General features: G+C 36.9%; 1 protein-coding gene across 1 annotated transcript in view; it reads left to right on the forward strand.

The window, feature by feature from the left end:
• The first annotated feature begins 10,411 nt into the window (after positions 1-10,411).
• The window catches only part of LOC121421014, a 42,836-nt gene continuing 31,646 nt past the window's right edge, over positions 10,412-21,601 (forward strand). Inside the window, exons 1-4 of the mRNA XM_041615598.1 lie at positions 10,412-10,523; positions 14,380-14,545; positions 19,664-19,772; positions 21,196-21,344. Of these exons, the coding sequence (XP_041471532.1) occupies positions 10,491-10,523; positions 14,380-14,545; positions 19,664-19,772; positions 21,196-21,344 (457 nt within the window). The 5' untranslated portion in view covers positions 10,412-10,490. The remainder of the gene's footprint in view (positions 10,524-14,379; positions 14,546-19,663; positions 19,773-21,195; positions 21,345-21,601) is intronic.

Below are 21,601 nucleotides of genomic sequence, written 5' to 3' on the forward strand. Positions count from 1 at the left end.
TTGTAAGTGAGACGTACATGATATAAGTCTAAATGTAGTAATTTTCTAGTCAATTTTGTATCAGAATCGCAATACATTTCATATTTTGTGTATGTTTTCTATATATTTTTTGTTAAAACCAAATATTGGTATTATGGTTAGACCATGGATTGTTCAGCGTTTAACAAACATTTTGTAATCTTTACCTAATTAATTTTGAAAATGATCAATAAAATTGGTGTCAAGGGAAATGTCAGTCTGATTTTAATTTTTTGTGGGGGACAAATTTTACTCTGGATTACCATAAGTGGATATCTTGTATTTTCATTTATGCAACAGGCCTAGAATTAGCGTTTGTCATGTTGGTTCAAGAATGACCTTATCACCATACATACTTTTGTGCATTGCATGAGTGCAAAAACCCCTTAGCAACATGCATAGGTGTATTGCGTAAGGCAGTGGTAGACCGTGACCCGGAGGAGACAATTGATTGGAGGGGCACTGTATTGTTTGTGAACAATGCTGTGCCCCTCCAATGCTTTGTCTCCTCCGGGTCACTCCGCCACTGGTGTAAGGGCATTCCTGCACTGATGCAGTGCACAAAAAATATTGCTAAGGGGGTTCTTGCGCAGACACAGAAAATTTATCCCAATTGATGTAAACTTGACAAGAGGATTGTGGTATATTTAAAACATTGAGCGAGAGAGATGGTGGGGGGGGGGGGGGGGGTGAAAACTGGGTCTTTTAATAAAGCCAAGGAAAGGATTTTGTTTGTCTACATCTTAAAATTATATTCTGCTTGACCTAGTCTTATAAATAAGGTGCATTGATGACTTATGTGTACCGGTAATTAAAATGTCAATTGTGTTTTCAAGAGTGTATAGTTCAGTTAATATTAAAGATCAGACTTAAAATGGTAGTTCACCCTGACAAAAAGTTTATTGTAAAAATACTAGAAAAAATAATATAAAATATTGCCGGAGGTTCTGATAAAAGTAAATTGTAAGTATATATGTGACGTCATATGCAAGCAGCTTTCCTACATATCTTCTGGTAAAAATTAATGAAATGTCATTTTCTCAGAAAATTGGAAAAGGTTTTTATTGTACCTTCAGTATATGAATAGACAAGTCATTCCACACGCGTTCCGAAAAAGGAAACACTAAAAAAGTAATCATGAACCATTATTAAACAATGGTAATTACATAGCATATTTGGCAGCTGCTTGTTAATGATGTTAGAAATCCAAAACTTGAAACTCTAATAACTTTCTTAATCTTTAACAGATTTTCATCAAACCTTCACCAATATTTTTTATATTTCTTTCTTCAGGGTGAACTTTTCCTTTAACTGGCAGAAAATGGTTTGATGCAAATATAGAAAAAATGTCATGTGCCTACCCTCCCCTTAAAAATTGCCAGTACAGAGGAAATAGAGAGAAAAGCAGAGAGGGAAGGAGAGTGGGAGGGGTTGTCTTTGATCTGTTCATAAAGAATTCAAAAGTTGTGGTAATAAGTGATAAAAAAACAAAGTGAGAGTGGGGGGATGTGGAAATGGGGAAGTAATAAAACTGGTCCCTGAAACTGGTAAGATCGAGGAACCGATATTGGTCGGCTTCAGAAGATGATCTTAATTGCTTGTTAAACCCCTTTAACTTCCGGGGGGAGGGGGCTTCCGTACAGAGAGGTTGATGTAGGATAGGGGAAAAAACATTGTTAGTGTAATGAATAGTCTGTTAAATGTAAGATAAGAGATACAGTAGATATGTGGATCTTATTTAAAAAAAATCATTTTACTATTGAGGCAATTCTCTTACAATAGGAAGAAGAAAATCGGAATGCCCTTACAGGATGGCGGGTGGGGTGTCCGGACACTTTATATTTTTGAAGCCTTATTTCTACCGAGATTGTTTTCCCTGACTGCTAAGAAAGCACGAATGCCTGTGAGCAAGCAAGCAGAGGACCAACGGCTTAAGGTCCTCTCCAAGGGACCTGGTAATGAGGATAAATGCCTTACCAAAGGGCACTAGCGTACCACTTGGGAATCGAACCCGGGTCACCGAAATCCTCTACCGACTGAGCTATCGCGCTTTCTTTTTTGCGGGCTTTTTAGTCTGGTCAGTTAGCGGAATTATGTGGACACGGTGGACAAAAGCGTGATTTTTTCTCCAGACCTTTGTTTATGTATGAGAATTAAGAATGGGGTATGCTCCAAAAAATCTGGCTGCAGGAACAGTGAAAAAATGGGTGAAAATGTCAGAATTTATGAGTTCAGATTTGTCTGATATATAGACTAGCGCTAGTGCAAAACTCAATAGCAGTGCATTATTTTGCATTGGATTAGTTCTTGAATTCAGACCCTTTTTGAACAGATCTTCTGTTTGTCCTCGCATCTCAATACACCAAATATCTGAATGAAGATGCTAACCAAGCCGAAGGGTGACGGTGGAGGGGGTTGAATGTTGGTGTGTGTGTACATATTTTGGTCTTGGGGTAAAGGTGTGCAAGACACATTTTTTGCATGTGTTGGAAATTGTGTTGCCATGGTAACAGTGTATTATTGCAAAAATAAGGTAAAAATCTTGCAGTTAGAACCACTTCCTCTGTTTTTAACCGATTCTCATGAAATTTGGCACACAGATTGGTCTTGAGGTGAAGATGTCTAAGACACACTTTTGTGTGTCTTTCAGAAATCTTGTTGCCATGGTAACAACATATTATCTGGTGAAAATTGGGAAAAAATCTTACAATTCAAACTGCTTCATCAGTTTTCAATCAATTCTAATGAAATTTGGCACACACATTGGTATTGAAGTAAAGATGTACTAGGCACTTTTTGTGTGTGTTTCAGAAACTGTGTTGTCATGGTAACAAAATATCATATGGCAAAATTTAGGTTAAAAAAAAAACTTCATCAGTTTTGCAGCAATTGTCAGAGAGTGCATTACCAGGGTAGCCACATATGATAGCCAGAAATGTAGGAAAACTTGTGGATCAAACTTCTTCCCCTGTTTTTAGTCAGTGCTCATAAAAATTGGAAGAAATATTCATCATAGGGTAAAGATTCATATTAAATTCTAAATGTCTTCTCTGCATTAAAATGTGGGGGTATTAATCACCTTCATTAATATTTCTTGGTTTGAGGGGAAGGGGCAGGATTAGTCCTTTAAATCTGACATCAAAGAAGGTTAAAGGCAGTGGCCATTAGAAACATAAAAATGATAAACACTCTTAAAAAACGCATCCCCTTAAGGGCATATAGGCTGGAGGTACACTGGGTGAATATGAAACCTTCTGCTGAAGCAGAGGAGTTCCAACACTGGCAAGCAAAACAAAATTTGTACCCATTCTACTTTCAACAGCTGATTTTCCAAACCTTAGTTCCACCTCCACAAGATGTGCACCCCTCCCCATACCACTTTTAGTTCTACTTCCCCATGCTCAAACCAGTCTACACCTTTGTCCCTCAGGGGTCAATGCATTTTTAAAGCTAGACATTACTCTTTTTTTTGGGGGGGGGTGGGTCTTTAGAAAATGACCTCATTAAAATTACAGTTAAAGGATTATGACTAGGAACTTACCCCCCCCCCCCCCCCGAAGAATAGGGGGCTGATAATACTTTTTAGCAGAAAATGCCCTCCCCCCCCCCTTCAAAGGTAAGAAGAGTCCTTTGCACTTCAGACCATTCATTTGAAGCTTAATGCATTCTGATTTGATAAAAAAATTGTTTACAGTACCCAATTAACCATTGTTTATTTATATTCTCCTACTCAGTCTTTTATTCATATTCATATTTCGTTCCTACTCTTTCTTTTTAACTTTCACATCACTCTTGATTTTGAGCTTCACCATGCCATCTCCTGTTTCCTGTCTCTCTAAGTATATTTTTTCTGACATATTTTAAAGTGTACCTTTAATCATGCAACTAATTATTATAGAAATATAAATATATACAAAAATATCTGCACTTGTTTTAGAAATTCACTTGCAAATCCATGACTCAGTAACATACCATATCAAAAATATACCTATGTGCACAATAGATTTTAGCCTTATATTTTCTTTCATTTAATTTTTTTCAGTATATTTCTGTGACAGCCCCTGCTTCATGCTTCAAATAAAACATTGATTAATTGGACACCGGAAACTTTTTTTTTCAAAGCAGAATGGTTGAGGCTTTAAATTAATATGCTGAAGTGTAAAGGATTTCCCCCCTTTTTTTTTGGGGGGGGGGTTAAGTTCCTAGTCGTTATAATTTCATTTTAATCTTTATGTGGCAATTTTCTAAAGCCCCCCCAAAATAAAAAATGTAAGGGGTGTTTTTTAAGAGTGTTTAAGTTCCTCATGGTCATGGCCTTTAACCTTCTATATTTTATGTTGTCAGTTTTTAAGGACCTTCTCCGCCCCCCCCAAAAAAAAAGCCTATAAATATTATTGAAGGTGATTAATACCCTGCGCTATTATATGACGTTATAAAGGGGAATCAAACCCAAATAAACACTTGTTTTTAGAGGAAAATGAAAAATCAGACAAGTTTATAGGTCAAAGTTTGAACAATATCGGACAAACCATAACAAAGTTGTGAACATATTAAAGTTATAAACATTGGTAATCACTACACCCATAAAGACTTCAAATTGACCGCATATGTGATGTCACAGTGATTTAAGAAGGCAAGGACCACTCTTCCATGTACTGGAATAATTAATTAGCTAAAAAAAAAATTTCAAAAGTTTTACTTCAAATTATATCTTTCTTTCATGAGGACATAAAACATACTACCGGGTTTATATTACGGCCCCAATGGAATAGGGATTTAGGAGAAAACCAAAAATCCTGAAAACTACTAGTCTTATGGGAAAGTTGTCCTTGCGGCCCCACCCCTTGTCATAATTTACTTACCCAGTTGCCAATTTGAATTCTACATACTAGTAGCCTTAGGGAGCTTAATTTTAAAGCAGCCATAACTATATTTTGCTTGTCCGATTTCTTTAAAACTTTCACCATTCTTATTTTTCTCCTTTTCCATGCACACAACATTATGACCAAGGCTTGATTCCCTTTTAATACTGAATATGAATCTTTACCCAAAATTAATATTTGTGTCAACTTTTATGAGCACAGGCTGAAAACTGAGAAGTAGACTGATCCACAACGAGTTTTCCCATATTTCTGGCTAAATGTGGTTACCAAGGCAATGCACTCTCTGGCAAAAGGTTCTTGCACATCTTTACCTCAAGGCCAATGTGTGAGCCATAATCATTTCATGAGAATTGGTTAAAAAAAAAACTGATGAAGTAGTTCAAATTCCAAGGTTTTTACCTAAATTTTGCCATATTATATGTTGTTCCCATGGCAACACAATTTTGGAAACACACACAAAAAGTGCCTTGTACATCTTTACTTCAATACCAATGTGTGTGCCAAATTTCATGAAAATTGATTGATAACTGATGAAACAGTTTGAATTGTAAGATTTTTTCCCAATTTTCACCAGATAATATGTTGTTACCATGGCAACAAGATTTCTGAAAGACACACAAAAGTGTGTCTTAGACATCTTCACCTCAAGACCAATCTGTGTGCCAAATTTCATGAGAATCGGTTAAAAACAGAGGAAGTGGTTCTAACTGCAAGATTTTTACCTTATTTTTGCAATAATAAACTGTTACCATGGCAACACAATTTCCAACTCATGCAAAAATTGTGTCTTGCATACCTTTACCCCAAGACCAAAATATGTACACACACACCAACATTCAACCCCCTCCACCGTCACCCTTCGGCTTGGTTAGCATCTTCATTCAGATATTTGGTGCATTAAGATGCGAGGACAAACAGAAGATCTGTTCAAAAAGGGTCTGAATTCAAGAACTAATCCAATGCAAAATAATGCACTGCTATTGAGTTTTGCACTAGCGCTAGTCTATATATCAGACAAATCTGAACTCATAAATTCTGACATTTTCACCCATTTTTTCACTGTTCCTGCAGCCAGATTTTTTGGAGCATACTCCATTCTTATAGTCTGGTCTGTTAGCGTCAAAAATGCCCTACTTGTGGACACGGTGGACAAAAGCATGATTTTTTCTCCAGACCTTTGTTTATGTATAAGAATTAAGAATGGGGTATGCTCCAAAAAATCTGGCTGCAGGAACAGTGAAAAAATGGGTGAAAATGTCAGAATTTATGAGTTCAGATTTGTCTGATATATAGACTAGCGCTAGTGCAAAACTCAATGGCAGTGCATTATTTTGCATTGGATTAGTTCTTGAATTCAGACCCTTTTTGAACAGATCTTCTGTTTGTCCTCGCATCTCAATGCACCAAATATCTGAATGAAGATGCTAACCAAGCCGAAGGGTGACGGTGGAGGGGGTTGAATGTTGGTGTGTATGTACATATTTTGGTCTTGGGGAAAGATGTGCAAGACACATTTTTTTGCATATTTGTGTTGCCATGGTAACAGTGTATTATTGCAAAAATAAGGTAAAAATCTTGCAGTTGGAACTACTTCCTCTGTTTTTATCCGATTCTCATGAAATTTGGCCATTTGGCACACACATTGATCTTGAGGTGAAGATGTCCAAGACTTACGTTTGTGTGTCTTTCAGAAATCTTGTTGCCATGGTATCAACATATTATCTGGTGAAAATTGGGGAAAAAAACCTTACAATTCAAACTGTTTCATCAGTTTTCAATCAATTTTCATGAAATTTGGCACACACATTGGTATTGAAGTAAAGATGTAAAGGCACTTTTTGTGTGTGTTTCCAGAATTGTGTTGCCATGGGACAACATATTATATGGTAAAATTTAGGTAAAAACCTTGCAATTTGAACTACTTCATCATTTTTTTTTTGTTTTGAACCAATTCTCATGAAATAATTATGGCACACAAATTGGCCTTGAGGTAAAGATGTGCAAGAACCTTTTGTCAGAGAGTGCATTGCCTTGGTAACCACATTTAGCCAGAAATATGGGGAAAACTCATTGTGGATCAGTCTACTTCTCAGTTTTCAGCCTGTGCTCATAAAAGTTGACACAAATATTCTTTTTGGGTAAAGATTCATATTCAGTATTAAAAGGGAATCAAGCCTTGGTCATAATGTGTGCATGGAAAAGGAGAAAAATAAGAATGGTGAAAGTCTTAAAGAAATCGGACAAGCAAAATAAAGTTATGGCTGCTCTAAAATTAAGATCCCTAAGGCTACTAGTATGTAGAATTCAAATTGGCAACTGGGTAAGTAAACTATGACAAGGGGTGAGGCCGCAAGGACAACTTTCCCATAAGACTAGTACTTAGTTATCAGGATTTTTGGTTTTCTCCTAAATCTCTATTCCATTGGGGCCGTAATATAAACCCGGTAGTTCTTTTATGTCGTCATGAAAGAAAGATATAATTTGAAGTAAAACTTATGAAAAAAAGAAATTTTAGCTAATTAATTATTCCAGTACATGGAAGAGTGGTCCTTGCCTTCTTACATCACTATGACATCACATATGCGGTCAATTTGAAGTCTTCATGGGTATAGTGATTACCAATGTTTATAACTTTAATATGTTCACAACTTTGTTATGGTTTGTCCGATATTGTTCAAACTTTGACCTATAAACTTGTCTGATTTTTCATTTTCCTCTAAAACAAGTTTTATTTGGGTTTGATTCCCCTTTATAACGTCATATAATAGCGCAGGCACAGGGTATTAATCACCTTCAATGATATTTATAGGCTTTTTTTTTGGGGGGGGCGGAGAAGGTCCTTAAAAACTGACAACATAAAAATATAGAAGGTTAAAGGCCATGACCATGAGGAACTTAAACACTCTTAAAAAACAACCCTTACATTTTTTTTTTTTTGGGGGGAGGGCTTTAGAAAATTGCCACATAAAGAGTGAAAGAAAATTATAACGACTATATAGGAACTTAACCCCCCCCCCCCCAAAAAAAAAAAGGGGGGAATCCTTTACACTTCTGCATATCAATTTAAAGCCTCAAACATTCTGCTTTGAAAAAAAAATGTTTCCGGTGTCCAATTAATCGATGTTTTATTTGAAGCATGAAGCAGGGGCTGTCACAGAAATATACTGAAAAAAAAATAAATGAAAGAAAATACAAGACTAAAATCTATTGTGCACATAGGTATATTTTTGATATGGTATGTTACCGAGTCATGGATTTGCAAGTGAATTTCTAAAACAAGTGCAGAGACTTTTGTATATATTTATATTTCTATAATTAGTTGCATGATTAAAGGTACACTTAAAAATATGTCAGAAAAAAATATACTTAGAGAGAGACAGGAAACAGAAGGAGATGGCATGGTGAAGCTCAAAATCAAGAGTGATGTGAAAGTTAAAAAGAAAGAGAAGGAACGGAATATGAATATGAATAAAAGACTGAGTAGGAGAATATAAATAAACAATGGTTAATTGGGTACTGTAAACATTTTTTTTATCAAATCAGAATGCATTAAACTTCAAATGAATGGTCTGAAGTGCAAATGACTCTTCTTACCTTTGAAGGGGGGGGGGGGTGGTTTTCTGCTAAAAAGTATATCAGCCCCCTATTTTTTCGGGGGGGGGGGTTAAGTTCCTAGTCATAATCCTTTAACTGTAATTTTTATGAGATCATTTTCTAAATACCCCCCCCCCAAAAAGAGAGTAATGTCTAGCTTTAAAAATGCATTGACCCCTGAGGGACAACGGTGTAGACTGGTTTGAGCATGGGGAAGTAGAACTAAAAGCGGTATGGGGAGAGGTGCACATCTTGGGGAGGTGGAACTAAGGTTTGGAAAATCAGCTGTTGAAAGTAGAAGGGGTACAAATTTTGTTTTGCTTGCCAGTGTTGGAACTCCTCTGCTTCAGCGGAAGGTTTCATATTCACCCAGTGTACCTCCAGCCTATATGCCCTTAAGGGGATGCATTTTTTAAGAGTGTTATCATTTTTATGTTTCTAATGGCCACTGCCTTTAACCTTCTTTGATGTCAGATTTAAAGGACTAATCCTGCCCCTTCCCCCAAACCCAGAAATATTAATGAAGGTGATTAATACCCTCACATTTTAATGCAGAGAAGACATTCAGAATTTAATATGAATCTTTACCCTATGATGAATATTTCTTCCAATTTTTATGAGCACTGACTAAAAACAGGGGAAGAAGTTTGATCCACATTTAAGTTTTCCTACATTTCTGGCTATCATATGTGGCTATCCTGGTAATGCACTCTCTGAAAAATGCAAAAAAAAGGTTCTTGCACATCTTTACCCCAAAGGCCAATGTGTGAGCCAAATTTCATGAGAATTGGTTCAAAACTGATGAAGTAGTTCAAATTACAAGTTTTTTACCTAAATTTTGCCATATGATATTTTGTTACCATGACAACACAGTTTCTGAAACACACACAAAAAGTGCCTAGTACATCTTTACTTCAATACCAATGTGTGTGCCAAATTTCACGAGAATTGATTGAAAACTGATGAAGCAGTTTGAATTGTAAGTTTTTTCCCAATTTTCACCATATAATATGTTGTTACCATGGCAACAAGATTTCTGAAAGACACACGAAAGTGTGTCTTAGACATCTTCACCTCAAGGCCAATGTGTGTGCCGAATTTCATGAGAATCGGTTAAAAACAGAGGAAGTAGTTCCAACTGCAAGATTTTTACCTTATTTTTGCAATAATACACTGTTACCATGGCATACAAAAAAGGTGTATTGCACATCTTTCCCCCAAGACCAAAATATGTACATACACACCAACATTCAACCCCCTCCACCGTCGCCCTTCGGCTTGGTTAGCATCTTCATTCAGATATTTGGTGCATTGAGATGCGAGGACAAACAGAAGATCTGTTCAAAAAGGGTCTGAATTCAAGAACTAATCCAATGCAAATAATGCACTGCTATTGAGTTTTGCACTAGCGCTAGTCTATATATCAGACAAATCTGAACTCATAAATTCTGACATTTTCACCCATTTTTTCACTGTTCCTGCAGCCAGATTTTTTGGAGCATACCCCATTCTTAATTCTTATACATAAACAAAGGTCTGGAGAAAAAATCACGCTTTTGTCCACCGTGTCCACATAATTTCGCTAACTGACCAGACTATTAACTATTATACATAAACAAAGGTCTGGAGAAAAAATCATGCTTTTGTCCACCGTGTCCACAAGTAGGGCCTTTTTGACGCTAACAGACCAGACTATTTTTTGTCTTTGGATTACACTAAAAATATGAATTCAATAGTTGTAATCATCATCTATTTTGTTCTCTATAATATTTCCTAACATTTTGTACAAAAAAATTGATGAAACTTCGCTTGTAAATTTTTCCAAATGACTTTCTAAAATTGATCGTCTGGACACACAACAACTGGGTATAAATGTTGGAGGCAACAATCATTAAATATGACTGATTGCCAATACCATACAAACAAAAGAATTATCCGAGGCTATCTTCAATCCGTTGACAAGGATAGGTAAACGGAAAGCAGACAAATTTGAGAATGGACGATTTTAAGTTTAACGCCCAAAAGATGGTAACATTGATTATGTATTTTCAAATTCCATGATTTCCTTTTATGAAAATGTATTTCCTAAACATTATTGGTCATTTAGAGTAGAGATTGCAAGTCGTTGGTGTGATATTTTTAGTTTAGTCCCATGTGCTGATAATTGTGTAAGTGGAACAAAATGAGGAGGAAAGAAAAAAAGGTTTTCTTACTTTGAAAGAAAGAAATAATTAAGGAAAACAGGAAGGGAGGAAATAACATTGAAAGAGAGAATGAATAAGGGAAAAGACAAGAAGAAATAAACTTAATGAAAGAGAGGGAAGAGTGAAAAAAAGAAAGAAAACAATGGAACTTGAAAGGAAAGAGGGAACAACAAGAAAAGGGTGAAGGAAGCAAAAAAAAAAGAAAATTTCAAGGAAAGAAAGAATGAAGGAAATAAAAAAAAGAAGCTAGAACTAGTAGAAGGATAGAAGGAAAAAAATAGGGAAATAAGAAGGAAAGTCGAAATTAAGAATGAAGAAAATAAATAAAATGAATACAGAAGTGAGGGAAGGAAAGCTAGGAAATTATTGGAAATAGAGGTAGATGGAATGGAAAAGGGAATTCAGGAAATGTGGAAGAGAGGATTAAGAAGTAATAATGGAAAGAAAAAAATCGAGACAAGGAAAATCAGGAAGGAAAGAAAGAATAAGGGAAAAGAAGAGGAAAGAAGAATGAAGCCAAGACTAGCAAAGAGAACAGAAGAAAGAAAAGAATGGAAGAAGGAAAGAAGGGATGACAGAAATAAAGATCGAAAAGAAAAAAGGAGAGGAGGAGAGAATGTAAACAGGAATAACCATCGTCTCTGGGGATTTATTCAACAATTTCTTACATTTTACTATAATTCCCATTCACCGACGGTAGGCCTAGTGTGTTAGTGCGAGCCTGCATGTGTAATCTGGGTCGACAATTCAGAGGGCAGGTTTTGTCCAGATTTTAATTTCTTTTAGATTCTAAGTGACATATGATCTTGAAAAAAGGCCCAATATTTTCGTTAGACTCTAATCTTTCTATTGATACTACATAAAATCTATAAAATATCGAAAATATATGTTACCGATGAGTTATTCCCTGGGTTATTCCTTATTTTTTTATTTTCTGCCGGAGAGGAAAATATGGCAGTAGTCAACGAGTTGTGCTTTTATCAAGGCTTTCCGATTAAATTTCAATATCTTGGCCAATCAATGCGAGCGACAAGTTCCGAACGCACGCACATCTACAAGCATAAAGCAGTGGCACAAATCGCAAAATATAGCGACTGGTAAATACGTCTCTAAGGATGATGACGTCATCCAAGATGGCAACTTACGTTGACCAACGAAAGGATCGAAGATGACGATGTTCTTCTTCCTGTTACTGCAGGCAAACTCCTCAATCGGGATATAATTGCTGCAGGCGTGTGTAGCTAGTGGTGAATTTGAATTAATGATGTGCCCCCCGGATGAAAGTAGACATTTGAATTTTGTTTAGCCTTGTCTTAAAACCATCGACCAATTTAGCTTCACATATGTCTACTGGTAGCAGATTCCATTCTGCCATGCTCCTTGGAAGGAAAGAGTACTTGTTGCAGTCTTCTTTGTTGTTGGTCGGGAAAAAGAGATTGACGATGATTTCCGTGTCCTGACAGAATTTTGAGAGGGAGCTGTTAAGTATTGACCTACGTTGACCAAAGCACTGTAATTTATAGATTTATAAAAAAATGTGTAAGTCTTGAGATAGCCCTTCTATCTTCGAGAGATCTGAAGTGGTTAAGTGATTTGTGATGACAGTCTGTTGTGAATCTCCAAATTGCGCGAATAATGCAGCGCCATACCTGACTTTTACTGAATTGATTTAAGTACAGAAAAATTTATGAATAAAATTACCGCAAATTATGCTGGCGCAAATATTCACTACTGAATGACACGCGCCGTATAAGCTAAAACAACAACAACAACATTTCCATTCAAGTAACTTCAGCATCTGGGAAACACTACTGGTTCTCCTGTGATCTTTACAGACAAATCTAGCAACTCTTTGTTGAACTGCTTCTTGTCTACTAATCTGGTCTTTCATGTATGGGCCCAACACAGAAGCACAGTCCTCACTCCAAATTTTGACGTACTAACACTTTATAGGCTGTTTCTTTTACATTTCGGGGGCAACTATACAAGTTTCTTCAAAGAAGACCTAAAACCCTATTCGCTCTAAATATGGTAGTATTAACATAGTCGGACCAGGTTAAGTTGCTATTTATCTCGACACCTAAGTAATTGTGACTTGTGACAACATTTCTTCCAGTCATCATTTGAAAGGAATTAGCGGTAACTGCGGTGTAAGGTACAATATTTCTGAATTTTAAACGTTTTTTCGTAAATATGGATGTGATTTCTTTTTCATAATGTGACAATTTATGTACAAAAAAAACATCGGAAAATCGGGTTTCCGCTGTCTAACGTTACTGCTAAAATACGCTGTCTGTACGTACGGGCCTCCAAGCTCTTCAGTCTATGTATTGGTGAGTGAGCCAACGCAGTTCAGCGGAAAAACCAAAATACAGAGACTGAAGCTTTTGGTCTAGAGAGAATGCAGCATGCAAATACAGTTTTAAGGGAAAGAAAGATGGAAATAAAGAAAAAGAAAAAAGATGGAAAGTACAAAAAGGAAGGAATGGAAGAAAAATAAACAGAGAGAGAGGGGATCAGGAAAGAAAGCGAGGAAAGGAACAAAAAAGGCCAGCAGAAAGGATAGAAGAAAGGATGAAAGAAAGATTGAAAAGAAAGATTGTTCAAACTTCAAACAAAAAATCCAATCATCTAACAAAAATCTTACTGATATATCTTAAAAATTGTTAAAAAACTAAAATATTTTAGAATAAATTATTAAATTTCACACACACACAGAGCTCTACAAGTTCGCATCGATCTCAAGACTCAAAGCGAAAGCTGAAAACTCAATAACTGTGATTAATTTGGTGGAAAAACTATTTTTCATGTGCGATTGTTCAGTCTGATTGATTGGGGATATAGGTCTGGAGTACAGGTGTGCACAGCCTACATGCCTGCCACACCCTGGCGGGAGGCCCGGTCACATGCACTAGCTAGTATTTTTGTATGTTAACTTTGTGTAATAGTGCAAACCAGCTTGCAATATGAATTGAGGGAAGTTGTTAACTTTGTTTTCTCTCCCTCTCTTTTGTCTGTTTGCTTGTGAAATGCGGGAAAACTTTGTAAAAATTTTTATTTCACAATGAGAATTTTGCTTGCTCGATTCGGGCAAGCAGTTTTTGTGTTTACTTCAAAACACTTGTCCGACTCTCACTTTTACTTGCCCTGGGCAATAGGGCAAGTGCTTATGTCGCACCCTGTACAGCATTGGCATACCATAGTCCTACCTGTAGATTCCCCACAGGTAGGATGGTAATGAACCCTTGGGTGCACTATGCTCCACCTACCCGAACATCAAGCCAGTGAACTCACTCTAATACTCTTGAGTGACAAAGTTGGGAAAAAAATGCAGATTTATTGTAAAAATCCTACGCTAAAACGAGCTTAAAACAGAATGAGAAGCTTAATTTCTTACTCTTCATTCTCATTTCACTCCATATCCATCCTCCGGTTAGCCTCAAAAATTGGTGATTTGATATAATAAATAGCAAAGTGTATGCCGACTGCTGCGGTGAAAGTTATGTTATTTGTGTAGGCTATATTTCAACGTAAAAACTCATTATTTTTAGAGACCAGTAAAAAACACAATACAAACTGGGTATCTACTGGTCCGACTTGGACAGGTTGGACCAGTAGAAAAAAAGGGTTAGTGTGGCACCCCGATGTATCTCGATAATTTTTTTCATTCAATAAAACAGCTTGCAGCACAGAGGGCGAAGGATAGAAGGGCACAGTCTCCGGAGACTGAATCAAACTGGGACAGCTCGGAACCAGAGGAAAACACGGTGACACAGATCAGTTCCGATGAAGAGTTCAGTGTCAAATCCACCAGGTCTCATAAATCAACAAAGTCCTCACGAGGAAGTAAGTAGATATGTGTAATATCCCTGAAGTTTAAAGGAAGATTATCACTCCATTAAGATGTATCACCGAGCATAGATTGAGATTTATGATCAGCAGACGATGTGTATTGAAACACAACTGGAAATTACAAAATTATAATCGAAGCCAGCCGGTTTGTTGGCTCAGTTGGTAGAGTGTCTGTCTCACAACCGGGAGGTGTTCAGACCAAAAGACGTTAAAAGATTGGAGTTGCTGCTACCCTGTTTGTCGTTCAACAATTAAAGGAATAGAGCCTCGTTGATCTGGCACTGCACAGCGGCTGCCGGGTTTACAATCAATTGGGCAAGGCAAATTTTTGGAGTATTTCATGTCTATTTCGAACAATAAAAAGCATTGATTTGACTTTTCCCAAGGCTAAGCAGGCTTGGCCGAATAATTTCTTGCCGGTTCACCAGAGTTTGCTTACCCTCAAATTTTGTTTTTGTTTTTGATAAATGTACTCCCTGTGAAAGCTGACACCATACTGACTTTGATAGGCACAAGGGTCTCTGTAAGGCATTGCTTAGCAATCGATCATATGGCTATAAATTTTGGAATGGATTTCATTCATCATTATGCACAATCAATTGTAAAGCTCAACTGCACAATCAGTCACTGAGCATTGTGCTACTTGGCTCAGGGGCCCGTTGCAGAAAGAGTTGCGATCAAACACAACTCAAAAAAATCTTGCGTGACTTGATTTTCAGCCAATGAAGCACCAGTATTTGGGACTTGCACTTGATATTTGACTTGCATTGAAACGAAACCCTTTCTGCAACAGGCCCAAGGTCTGAATATCACAGTCAAATAGTAATGAATTTGGATTGTGCACTGTTGCTGCTCCAAGTCTAATCCAGTAGTACATGTACTTCAGCCTTTAAATTTACTTCTCCAAGACTTGCAAAGAACATTGAGGATCAGATGTACAGTATCACTTCTTTATAAAAGACAACATTGATTTTAATTGGTTGTTGAACCTTTACAAATGTTTATTGAGTTTCAAGATTTATTATACACATGACGAAAATCTCGCGTTTGAGGGCTGTATACCCCATTTTTCCTTATCATCAAATATCTTCTCCCAGTAATACAAATCCTATTGCCCTCAAGCATGAAATTTAAGTATAGAAACACCTGTTTCTTGACCTCGGTCCGAAGATAATTCACCCCAGCATCTACGGTCACAGCAGGGGGCCACACACGATGGATTGCAATGTGTGTAGTTCCGGCGAGCGCATGGATGTATACACGCGTTGATAGAAAGTTTTTTCTTCTTTTCTTTCTTTCTTTCCTTCCTTCCTTCTTTCTTTCTTTCTTTCTTTCTTTCTTTCTCTCTCTCTCTTCCTTCCTTCCTTTCTTTCTTTCTTTCTTTCTTTCTTTCTCTCTCTCTCTTCCTTCCTTTCTTTCTTTCTTTCTTTCTTTCTTCCTTCCTTTCTTTCCTTCTTTCTCTCTGTCTGGCTGTCTAATTCTTTTCTTTCTAGACTTATTTTCTTCATCCACCCCCTTTCTACACCTCTAAAGAACGTGCATTTGCCAATCATATCTGTAGTAAGGCCTATAAATGTCCTTTTCTCAAAGTTGAGGTGTAGGCCTATACATAGAACATTAAAATACAAATACCAGCATTATGAATCACAATGTTTGGATAGCATTTCAATGTTCTATTCATATCTATTCAGAACGTTTTCTAATTCACATGCGTTATTAGCAGGTGATCTTCTTTATCTTTATCTCCCATTATTGTTCTTATTTTGTAGGCCTATAGCCTGTGTATACGGTAAACCTCCCTCTGAAATACCTTTCTTGGTTTCATGTTTTCTTTCAGATTTGTTTTCACCCAGGCGCGCCGGAACACTTTCATTTTTTTTTTTTTTTTTTTTTTTGGGGGGGGGCAAAATCCCGAAGGGGGCACAATATTTTTGAAAGCGTGAGATACGGAAGCGATCGAGCGGGAGAGGGTGTGGTTGAGGGTGTAAAAATTTAGTGTAAAAGTTGCGTTTCTAAGAGCATTCAAAAATAAATTTCTTGAGAATTAAACAGTCTTGCACCAGTTCTTTTTGCTCCTGTTTCCTCCCTTCTTACCCAGACTTGTGTTTCTTCATGATCAGGGTCGCAGTTCCAGCAAATTACGAGCCTTATTGCAAACTCTATTGTTTCAAACCAATGTAATATAGGCCTTTTAAAGACTTTAAGATGACAAACATGACCGTATGCATCCGGGGGCCGCCGATCGAGAGGGCAAAATTCACAAAATTCACCCAAAGTGTGCACGAAATCTTTCAATTTTATTCTAGAAAATGCAAAAGCTCCCCCATCACCATGGGCGGAAATCCCAGGGGACAGGGGGGACGCGTCCCCCTACCATTTTGGAAAGGGGTACATAATATCAAATGTCCCCCTACTATTTGTGCTCTTTTATTATGGAAAAAATACATAATTTCAAATCGAAATTATACACATGTATCCTCGAATTTCGAAATATATATAAACAGATAGTTTTTGTTAAGAACTTGGTTAGGAAAAGAAAAGGCATACCGGCCCAACTATTCTCCAACTCTCACCTAGCCCTATATACCAGCCAAAGAGTGATGACATTGATGACATCGATGGCCATTGTCAATTTCATAACTAATAAAAATGATGAAAAAAGAAAATCGCCTCTGAATTTAGTGCATAGACGGTTAGACGAGAATGTTCCATACCCAGTAAAATCATACCTTTGTTAATCCAATTCACTTTCCCTTTATTCCAAATTTACTTGGAATATACTGAGAATATTTTCATTGTTTGCGTACTCAGTATAAAGAATAGTTTTCATGAGTTATGATTAATCCTTCACAATGAACTTTAACTATGCTTTATCCCCCAAATTTGTTTTTAAACACTCTATTAACGAGACTTATACTCCATTTTTACACAAAATTCCTGCTGTGGGAGGGGTCATCATAGGTAGATCAAGGGGCGAAGCGGCGGAAGGTGAGGCGAAAAATAAGAAGAAAGATAGGACCGGGAAGAAAGTTGAATGATGGAAGGGAGGTGAATAATTGGGAAAAAAAGAAAACTTTCAGGACATATTATAAAAATAATAAAATCGCTTGCGCTTTGCATAAATACACAGCCATCTTTTTATTTCAAAACGTGCTTGATTTTTTTTTCACTTTTTGGATCGAAATATATAAAATCAAATCATTTATCTAAGAAGATATCCATCTTTTTCATAATTTGTAGGTTTAGATATTAAAGAAAATTAGCTTGCCATTCGGTTTTAGTCTGAAATGTATTCATTAAAAGGTTAAACGTTATCACACTGTAATAAGATGGAAAAGGGGCTTTTCAAAGGTATGTTTCACAGAGGAACTGTTCGTCAAAAGACGCCAGGCTTACTATGATAATGTAATTGCCCCGTCAGGGGCAAAATTGTTCATTTTTGACAATAGAAATGACAATTTTTGGGCATAAAAGTGCCTTCATCGTATACTTTTGTCCTTTAATTATTTAAAAATTTATCATTTTTCTACTTTCAGGGGGGCACATGGGGGGGGGGCAAAATCTCGTTTTGCCCCCCAAAAAAATTTATTTGGGGGGGGGGCAAGTGCCCCCTGCCCCCCCTCGCTTCCGGCGCCCTTGTTAAAGATATATAGAGAGAAATAGAGATGGGGTGGAAATTCCACCCCATCTCTATTTTCTCTCTCTCTTTCTCCCGACAAAAAGGACAGGGCGCTAATTTTAATCACCTCATGCATATTAGCAGAATGACAAATTTTGAACTAGAAAATAAAACAGACATTTATCACAATCAAATATGGGCATGTTCAAATGGGTCGCTTGATCAAAGATAAAAAAGGACACTGCAAAAGAACTTTCACTATGAAAAGGGGGCTAAGGGGGGGGGAAAAAAACAACTTTTTTTAAAGTGATTATTCAACAAGATGTACTTGAGGAAGGGGAACATAATATTAAAAATGGGCACTGAAGGGATCGGGGTTCAACGGGCACGCGGTTTTGTAAACTAAGACACGTGATCGATCTTTCCAACACTCCATCTTCCCAACTCATCAATCGCCTGAACTCGCTCTCCAACGATGAACATTTTGACTTACAAAAAAATTAGCACAACATATCTAAGTTAGACATTTAATGGTGGAAACTAAAAGTATAAACGACCCAAAACAAACGGTGGAATGGATGCAGCACACATGGGCAGTTTACCGGAGAACCACGTATGGTGCAATAATACGTTTGCGATTAAAAAAATAGTTACAGGCATAGTTTGTATTTAAATTATGAATAAGACTTTGGGGTAAAAAAAATAATGATTTCATATTTTTGTGCATATCAGCAGCATGATTATTATACTTTGTATGTTGGTATGCCATTACTTCTATTTTTCGAACGTTAAGACTGTATCATTGCGCGAGTGAACCGCGCTGGACGGACAGAAACTATGCATGCATCGCGGTCCTTGCATGCTAAGCATACCGTAATTTTTATTCGCTTACTTTCCTTATTTCAAGGTCGATTTTCTTCGTTCGAAATTGAAAATGGACTAGTATTGGATGTCTGAATGTAATATGCCTTTGAAAACGTGATTAATATCGAATACAATAATTTCATTCCGAAGATCCTTCTACAGGCAGACAAGTCTTACGTAATAGCACAGCGTTGTTTATCATTTCGTCCTTGGCTCAACGCTCATTTAGCTGGCCCGTGGTGGTGAAATCGAGACAAGGGGATTACCTGGCCAAGATGGGTTTATCGGGGTTGGAAAAGTTGTTTGAGATATTCCAAACACAAATCGGGGTATGAAACCGCAGTTTGCAGTCCGAAGTGAGGTCGAGAATCAAACGGGAAATTTTCGTAATGAGGTGTAAGGCCACCATTAGCTTAAATTTGGTAATATACACATGTTGCTACTTTATATCTAGGCTATGAACAAAAGGGCAATTTTCTCCCTAAATTGAAATGGTATAAGAGGACGTATATATATGTAACCCACTCACAATCAAAGTCAGAACATCAATTGAAATACTTGCCTTGTACATTAGTATTTAATAGGGATTTTCCTTCTACCAATTTAATGTGTGTTCTTTGTTTTTCCAGCATCAAAGGCTGATTCTTCTAAAACAAGAACTTCTTCAAAGCCAGACCCATTGGTGTCTCATAAAAGAGATTCAAAACCTACAACAGATGGTCTGTCTTCAAGCAAAGGGTGAGTATAATGTAGGTTCATACTTTGCAAGATTTAAAGCCCTTGCCAAGTGTTTAAAGTAAAAATGATATTGATCTAAAATTGATGATAGTCTGGCAGTCAGGAGGTGGTCACCATAGCTGGAAAGGAAGCACATTTTCATGATATATGGTCTCAAATTAAGGGACAAGTCCAATCAAACCAAAAGTTGAGTTAAATAAAAAGAAAAAAAATTCAAGAAGCATAACACTGAAAATTTCATCAAAATTGGATGTATAATAAGAAGCGTTGTGGAGCATTGTGGCCCAGTGGATTAGTCTCCAGACTTTGAAACAGAGGGTCGTGGGTTCGAATCCAAGCCATGGCGTAATTTCCTTTCGGCAAGAGATTTATCCACATTGTGCTGCACTCAACCCAGGCGAGGTGAATGGGTACCTGGCAGGAATTTATTCCTTGGAATGCGTGTGCGCTGTAATCTTAGTAATTTCCGGCAGCCAAGCTACAGCTGGGGTAATAATATCCAAGTCCTTTGGAAGCGCATAGAGACATTCATAATTGTGATATGCGCTATACAAGAACTGTTTATTATTATTATTATCAGAAAGTTATGACATTTTAAAGTTTAGAATAATTTCAACAGTTATATGCACATCCTGGCTGGTATGCAAATGAGAAGACTAATGATGTCATCCACTCACTATTTCTTTTGTATTTTATTATATGAAATATTCTAATTTTCTCCACATTGTCAAGTGCAATCAAATCCTCCCTGAACCGTAAAATTTGCATTGTTTAATATTATATGAACATATCTTGAACATACCTTGAAGTATGGTTCAAGTTGTCCTTATTGTCAAATTTGTATAAAAGAATGAAATATTGTATAATTCAAACAATAAAAAAACAAAAGAAATAGTGCCGAGTGATGGACATCATCGACAGACACATTTGCATGTCATTGACTTGTGCATATGAAAGTTAAGCAAAACTCTAAAATGCCATAAGTTTCTTATTTTACATCCGATTTTGATGAAATTTAAGCGTTATGCTAGTTTGATTTTTCTCTGTTTATTCAAATCAACATTTTCCTAGGGTGGACTTGACAGGTCTTTAAAATTAACAACTGGTCATATGGTCTATATATGATGGGGGGAGGGGGGTGGCCAGTACTCCTGTATTCTAAGATTTATATTCCAGTAGGATGTGAAAGCCTTTATGTAGTATGCCTAGCAATTGAGTCTTGGAATTCTTGTTGGAATGCTCCCCAGGGAGTGAAGAAGGTGCATACATTGTATGCGGGCATGCAAGGATCCGATGACCGGGTTAATAATATGTCTGTAAAGCACCTAGAGACGTTGTTTCGATGTACAAATGCGGAATATTATTATTGTTATTCCCTTTTGAAAGAAAATATTAAGATTTACATTTCTCCTCTTTGATTTAGATCTGAACGACCAGCTGTGAATGTATTCATTGATCGGGGAGGAATTGATTCTGATGACCAATCTCAGAAGTCAAGCACCAAAAAGACAAAGAAGAAAAAAGAGAAAAATGAAAAAAATCCTCCTTATGACTTCAGAGAGGCCCTGAAAGGTAAATTTTGCTTCATTAATGTCAGGTTTAGGTAATATCACAAACCCTGTAGACAAAACAAAGCATGCTGGATTGAAAGCAGTGCATTAACCAGGCTGGACAACACATAATGTAGGTATAACAATTTTTGGCCCGTATTCTGAACTCTGGTTTGAATTAAACCCTAGTTTAAAGTTGTGGTTTAACTATGGAATTGGATAGTAAATTGTTGCACAAATTACAGGGATGCCAGTTCTCCAGCAATTGCCGGAATTCCG

Source organism: Lytechinus variegatus, chromosome 9, assembly GCF_018143015.1.
Source record: "Lytechinus variegatus isolate NC3 chromosome 9, Lvar_3.0, whole genome shotgun sequence".
Taxonomy (NCBI): Eukaryota; Metazoa; Echinodermata; class Echinoidea; order Temnopleuroida; family Toxopneustidae; genus Lytechinus; species Lytechinus variegatus.